General features: G+C 35.0%; 1 protein-coding gene across 1 annotated transcript in view; it reads left to right on the top strand.

The window, feature by feature from the left end:
• Window positions 1–4583: 4583 nt before the first annotated feature.
• The window catches only part of LOC111089021 (DNA-directed RNA polymerase I subunit RPA2-like), a gene marked incomplete at its 3' end in the record, with an annotated part of 46504 nt that continues 43207 nt past the window's right edge, over window positions 4584–7880 (top strand). Inside the window, exon 1 of the mRNA XM_022400636.1 lies at window positions 4584–4705. Within this exon, the coding sequence (XP_022256344.1) occupies window positions 4610–4705 (96 nt within the window). The remainder of the gene's footprint in view (window positions 4706–7880) is intronic.

Raw genomic sequence — 7880 nt, forward strand, 5'->3', positions numbered from 1 at the left:
CTAACTGAGTTTGTGAAAACAATCATACAGAGACTACAATTCTCGATGCTGATGACCGTCAACCTTATCAAAGTGAATAGAGCCCATACCAATAGGAAGAAATCAATTATTGCAATGGCGATTATGATAATAACCCATTATTTACGTTCGACATTGGGACATGGACAAAGGTTTCTGACGAAATGAGAGATTACCTCTTGCCAGTACATGGATGCGAATTTCAGTGTATCTACAAAATCGATTCTGGGTGACGAGTATAAATGCCAATGTTCAAAGACTTTTTTATCGCGAACAATTGAATGGAGAAAAGGTTAAAAGAGACTGGCTTTGCTACTCACTATCAAAGGGAACGTCTTCTGTGTTATATGCAAACTGTTTTCAACAGCAATGGAAACTTCTTTGCTAGGAATAATTGGTTAATCTGACTGGAAACATGCTACAAGGGTCTTTAATCGACATGAAACAAGTCTGCTGCATCAAAGTTGTGTCATCAAATTTGTTATTCATAAAATCAAAAGCGGAAAAATCGATAAGACTTTAACAAAACGATGGAGTCAGAGAAAAATACTGTTACGTATCTGCTCGTTTGTTAATTTCCGATATAATTTTTTTCGAGGAACTTCAGCGATACAAGTCCTTTCTTAATTAAAACTAGTTTATTCTTTCTCGATACAAACTTTGTGATACACTTAACAACTTTTATAACACATGTTATAAATCACAGCGATTCACACACTTTACTTATGATGCCTAATGTTCATTTGACTCAATTATCTATCTCTTCAATCTATCTGCATATCTATCTATATCACTTCAATCGTGCTGGTTTATCTCGTCAGGCTTATATACTAAAAAAGAGGGTGCCTCGAACAAACTAGAGTTGCCAGGAAAATTCATGATTCTTCGAGAAACTCCAGCGCACATGCTCCCAGAATCACGTGACTTCTGCTGTCGTAACAATACTGACACCAAGTTCCAGATCATATTCTCCCAATCATAAAGTTTCTATCATCCAGAGGGCTAGCATTCAAAGGAAGCGATGTACTAGTTGGTTCAGTGCATATTGGTAATTAATTAGGAATATTGGAACTATTGGCTGTGTAAGATACATTTCTTGCTGAACACATTAAAAAGTGCACAAACAAGAGAAAAGGACATGTTTCATACTTATTCTCAACTGTTTGTGACAAATTCATAGAAATTCTACACAAAGAAGTTCTCACGTCATTATCCAGGAACTTAAAACATCCAAGTATTGCACAGTGTCTGTTGATTCTACTCCAGATATATCCCACTCGGAGCAACTTACAATAATCTTTAGATACGTTCTAGGTGATGGCCCTGTAGAGTGATTTGCCACATTCTTACCAATATGTAATCACACAGGAACAGAACTTCCTAGAGTTTTTTTTTTATTTTCTTGAAAAGAATGGTATACGAATTCAAGATTGCTTTAGGCAGTCTTACAACAATGCATCCAATATGAGTGGCAAATATTTTGGCATGCAAAATTTGATCAAAGAGAAGAATCCCCTAGCATACTATGTCCCCTGATGTGCTTATTTGTTCAATTTGGTTGGACAATGCACTGTGGACTACTGTACTGAAACTTGTTTATTCTTTGTCTTTGTGCAGAAGCTTTATGTATTTTTCTCAGCTTCAACCCGCCTGTGGAAGTGACTACATGATGTGCTGGAAAAATTAGGGTTCCCGACGATAAAGAGGTTATTAGACACATGATGAAGAGCCTATTCATATACTATGCGAGCCTTAAAAGTGAGGTACAAAGCCATAACACAAGTCCTTGTTCCATTAAAGATAATGATTCTGAAAAGCCTCAGTGTGCTTAGACTGAAGAAGACTTATGCTCACAATTAAAGCAACTAGAAACAAGTATAATGACCGAATTATAGAGCATTATCCTGGAGAGGTTTCACAGGACAAGTCGTTCATTACAAAACTCTCAAATGGATGTCAGTACAGCTTCTTATCTGCTAAAAAGCCCAGCATGGCCATGTGGTTAGGGAGCTTGATTCGTGGGCTCGAATCCCTGTCCCACCAAACATGTTCGCCTTTTCAGCCATGATGGCATTATAATGTGAGAGTCAATCCCAGAGTAGCCCAAGAGTTGGTGGTGGGTGGTGATGAATAGCCGCTTTCTTTTTAGTCTTACCCTGCTAAATTAGAGACGGCTAGCACAAACAGCCCTCGTGTAGTTTTACGTGAAATTCAAACAAACATCTACTAAAATATCTCAAACTATTTGTGCAGGAATTATAAGATTCATTTCCCAAATATGAGGAAAAGGGTAAGGTCGAGGATGCTATAATTGATCAGAGACTTCCGTGGACTGCATCTGCAGATATTTATCAAGTCAAATTGATTAAGTTGTAGAGATGAAATATTGTTCAAATGCAGCTGTAATTGAGAGTTGGGTCAGAGGAATCCAAAAATATGTAAAAAAAGGTTGAGCAGAAGGGAGGAGAAATTGAAATATCGAAAAATACAGTTGGCGTCGAGAGTTCTGTGCCTCGAGTAAGAGGCGTGACGGCATCAGAATCTGGAACTTGATATTTCGGGAGAAAGATTTATGTAAAGTAAGACATATTATGTGAAAATAGACAGTGAGTTTTTCCATTGGCAGATCAGGTACGTGATATACTTCGAAGATACAACCCTGCAATTATTCTTATATTTTATAGGAATGTTTGTTTGAAGTTAAGCACAAAGCTACACAATGGGCTATCTGTGCTTTTCCCACCACGGGTATCGAAACCCGGTTTCTAGCGTTGTAAGTCTGCAGAAATACTGCTGTGCCTCTGGGGGGCTTTATAAGAATGACCAACAGTGATATGGTAAGATACGGAATTAAATAACATTCTTTTCTCGTGTATGTAATGCCATGCTTTCTCAGTCTGGAACAGATTCTTCTCCGGAGGTTGACAGAGTCTTGTTTCATCACAAAGATCTTAGGAAGCTCCATTAAGAACGGCATCTTTTTCCGAGTACACTCATTCATTTTTTTATTTATTTGTGAAATAAGTAAAGATTGTTTTACGTTATATCAAATCCTTTTTATATTTCACATTCCACTCAGAGTCATGGGATTCAGATTTACTCTTGCAAAACACAATGAGCTATCTGTGCTGTGTTCACCACGGGTATCGAACTAGATTTTTAGCTCTATTAACAAAGTTTATCAGTGTGACTTGGAAACAATGATTCAATGAGAAAGATTATTTAAAATTATAAGCTCTAAGTTTTATCTTAAAACGATATAAAAGACGCGTATGAAAACATGTGAATATCCGACTGGTTATTATTTTCCAGAGTGACATATTTTCATATTTACATGTGGAATTAAAAAAGAGCCAAACTTACAGCCAATGCACATTGGAGATCATGAGATTAGTTATTTAGTCAGTTTTTCTATCAAGTTTTGAATGCCAAAAATATAAATTCTTATATCAATAACAACAACAAATCATATACGCTAAATTACAATTTTTACATCACATTTATTTGGTGCCGATTCTGGGGGACTCTAGCATAGCCTAGTGGTAAAAAGTATTCGACTGGCAATCTGCGGGTCAAGAGTTCAAATTACGTCACCGAACATGTTCGCCATTTCAGCTTTTTGGGCGTTATAATGTCACGATCAGGGCCATTTTTCGTCGGCTAAAGAGTAGCCCAAAAGTTAGAGGTGGGTAGTGTTTATTAACTGCCTTTCCTCTAGCCTATCACTTCAAAATTAGGGACGGTTAGCGCAGGTAGCCCCCGAGGAGCTTTGTGCGAAATTGAAAAAACAATTTTAAGTGTGCCAACATTTGTAAGGTACGAATACCGTATTGAATACATTTCCCCTTCCCGATTTCAGAAGTTTTAAGCATAATTTTGTTTTCTGTAAAAAAATTGCCAAAATGGTTGGTACATTATTGATCCCATTTTGTTTCATCATTGATGTGCTAAATATTATTTTTTTTTATAATTCAGACACTTTGTATTTTAGTAAGATAACACGTGTTGATTTGTAGATATTTTATGTAAATGACTGAATGAATTTATTTCTATGATATTTTTAATATATTTAACTATCGGCCATTTTTCATATACATTGTTACATGTGCTAAATAAGTGTCCCATGGGGTAGGCCTGGTATGGCCAGACGGTTAGGCACTAAAACGATAGAATCAACAACAGTACAAGAAGTTATTGAGAGATGAGTTAAGTCATTTTTTGCTTTTGGTGTACATATAGTGCGAAACGAATTGGCTTACGAACATTTAATTGTTCTTAACTAATTTTGAATTAATATTTATTGGATATTAATGTCATATATTTTACCTTTGTTTGTTTTTAATCTCAAAGCTACTCAATGGGCTATCTGTTCTGCGCTCACTGTGGGTATCGAAACCCGGTTTTTAGTGTTAAAAGCCTTCAGACTTACTGTTGAGCCATTGGGGTGGGGGATCATATTTTAAGATATTAGTTTGTCTGACGATGTAAAATTAAATTCTGAAATGTTATTTTTCTGATGTAAAAAGTTAGGTATAGAGGACGCTGTACGCCATTTATTAGAACACATGGTTTAAACTTTAAACTAAACATCATGGCTGTAAACGTGTGGGAAAGCGTTCCGGAAAACCCTAGTTTCAAATATTTACAAAATATAGATAACTGGAAGCCAAGAGAAAATCTGTATCAGGTTAGCGTATAACGATGATATTATCTGTTTCATAAAGAACTACATATCGTTTAGTTTATTGTACTCTATGTTAGTTTACACAACATTTCTAATTCTAAACTTGTCTGATGACATTGACACTGACAGTGTTGATGTCACTATAGGGTATAGTACAATGTCTGTTGTATAGTTAGTGTTACAGTAACACTGTTAGATAAATAAAACCTTCTTTACAAAAATTTAGCCTTTTTCAAATTTTAAACTTGAGTCCTCTCTTTCTGTTGATTGTTGCCTGTAGAATGTAGCCCAAAAACAGATAACCCTGTAAACCTTATGTTTAAATAAGAATTAAGATGGAAAATACCATGTTTTCAAAGACTTTGACTTGAACTTTGAAGATGCAAGATGGAAGTCTTTCAAAACATCAACCTTTCCATCTGTAGTACTTTTGTTGATCATTTAATTTAAATTTATTACTTCACTATAATAAACATAAGCAAAATACAATTATAGGTATTATACAGAAAAATAAATTGTTTGTACATCAGATGATACATTGTAGAATTAAAGATTTAATTTTACATTGAAATCATGACAAATAATGTTTTGTGTCTTTGATAAGTGGTGACCATGCAGTATTGAGTAATTATTGGCAGTTGTTTTGACATAGTTTTCTTAAGTCCTCTTACACTTGCAACAGTCTTACAAAGTTCTCAGTCCTCTACCAAAAAAAGTGGTTTATAGCACTCAGTGCGAGTGTAATAAACAATACATTGAGGAAACACAATGCCCATTACAGATAAGGTTCAAAGAACACCAAAGAGATACTAAGAACTGTGTTATAAACACATCAGCTATAGCTTTTCATATTCAGGAAAACAACCCTATAATAGACTTTAAAATGCAAAAATAATAGACAGAGAAGAAAATGCCAAACAGAAAAATCAAAGAAGCTATTGCCATCCAACCACATGATAATGGACTGCTAGTGGGTATTAAATGGGTGACACCACATTTCAGGCTTTTAGCTTCCTCTCTTCTCATACATGAGTGAAGAGTATACCCTGGATGAGAAGAGATGCAGTCTCCCATGGTTGTGTCCCTATGAAGCCCCTTCCATTGGGTGTCACACTCCATGGGTTTCCTTTAGATACTTTCAGAAGGAGACTCATCCAGATAATCTTTGCACTGGTCACTCCACCATTTCAATATGTGATTCTAACTAACTGTGTATGGAGGTGAATATTCATTTCAGAAGTTAACATTTTCCTTACTTGAAAATATATTTCCAATAGATACTTACCTCCTTACACATTCCCACCCATACTCTCCACTTTCTCAGTGCACTTTTCTTTATTGCCTCATCAAAGAATGAGAATGTAGAGGAAGGATTTGTGCAAGGTAGCGCGTTGCACTCCTATTGATGGAAGATTTTGCTGCATGATACATCGTCATGTAGTAGTGCAAATTTGTGTGGACACGTGTAAATTTAGGTGGGAGTTTTCATAAGGCTGGCATTATGCAGAAATGTGTGACATCAAGAGGAAAATAGATATCTGTGTACAGAGGTGAGTATCTATCAGAAATGCATTTTCAGATAAGAAAAATGTTAACATATCTAAGAGAACACAGTCTATTACAGAACAAACAAAAAGAAAACACAGCATAAATGCTTGTGCAGACTGAATCACAGTCAAATATAATTATTATACACTCTTCTAATTCTTGAAAATTCCTTAGGGACAAGATATAAAATGTAGTGTTAAAGCAGTATAATAATAGATCTAATACTAATGTTTTATTACATGTATAATTAATCAACCTTCTTTCATTTAAAGAAATAAGATACATGTGACTTCACCATGGTATGTTGTTACTCTGTATTAAAAAATTGAAAAAGAAAGAGTGACACTGATTTTGGCAGTGAAGCTTGTGGTGAGTTACATTTGTGCATCTTCTGCATCTGCATTTAATAACTCATGCTGTTATTGTTATATTTGATTTAATATAAGCATAGAGTATTTAGATTCAAATGTGATATTTTAAGTTGAGACTTTCATAATCCCTTTTATTCTTAACAATTTGTTTATTGGCTTATTTTTATTTCTTTTGTTTCAGTATACCTGAGCATCCTTTATTGTACTAGTTGTTTTTATTCATTCCTTATTAATGTAGTTAGGAGTTGGTGTTTGGGTTGGCCTCAAAAAATATTCCTGCACTGAACATTTAAGTTAAGCTGTCCATTCTATGTTTATCAAAATATTATGCATTTTTGGAAGTGTAATGGACTAGTGAGGGAAAGTTACTTATTACAAATAGTATTTATTCAAATATACCAAGAATGCAATCTGGTTTTTGCACACAGATTACCAACTCAAGCAAACTTACATGGGAATAAGAAACAAGTCAGAGGCTTTTTGAATGAAAACACAACATTTATTATCACCAAAGTCCTCAAACATTATGTTAACAATAAACATATATAGTTGCAGTACCTTTAAAGAACTTAAGAGCTAAAACACAACAATCCTTTAGTTACAGATGAAGAAACTATACTTACTGCAGAGACTTGCATAGGTGGAGCAGAAGGCATGGCTGGCTGAAGGTTTATAGCTTGTGGGGCAGACTGAAAGCTGGTAGAGGCTTTTTGATACAGCTTCACTTACTATGGTTTCTACCTACCTTTTGTTTATGTTATCTTGCTTACTGCTGTGCAGCATGTTGTTTACACTTAGCAAAAACTCCAGGTTGCAAGTTCTGCACAATAATTCTTTGTTCTCAGGGCCTAGAAACTTGAGGTTACTGACACATGAAATTCAAGGATAACCTTTGGCAAGAACATTTACTTAACACTTTATCATTAATATTATTACTCACCTTTTGTTACCACTTTTTAAGTTTACATTGGGCTTATTATCGGACTCATTACTGACCAAAAGTTAATGATCTGTCATTAATTTTCTTCACAGGCTGATATACAATGGTGCTCTTTCACAGAGATGTGATTTATGTTTCTGTGTTCTCTCGATAGAAAATCTAGTCTTCAGATAAACATCTTGGCTATTAATGCACCAGAGTGTTGCCCATGTAATTAAAGTGGAATGAGTTCATATATTTAGAAGTTACTAGACCACCGTGACCCGTTGGGTCAACAACTATTCAAAGGTTATGAAGAATTCAAGCTAATTTCAATATT

The sequence above is a fragment of the Limulus polyphemus genome, unplaced genomic scaffold, assembly GCF_000517525.1.
Source record: "Limulus polyphemus unplaced genomic scaffold, Limulus_polyphemus-2.1.2 Scaffold5031, whole genome shotgun sequence".
Taxonomy (NCBI): Eukaryota; Metazoa; Arthropoda; class Merostomata; order Xiphosura; family Limulidae; genus Limulus; species Limulus polyphemus.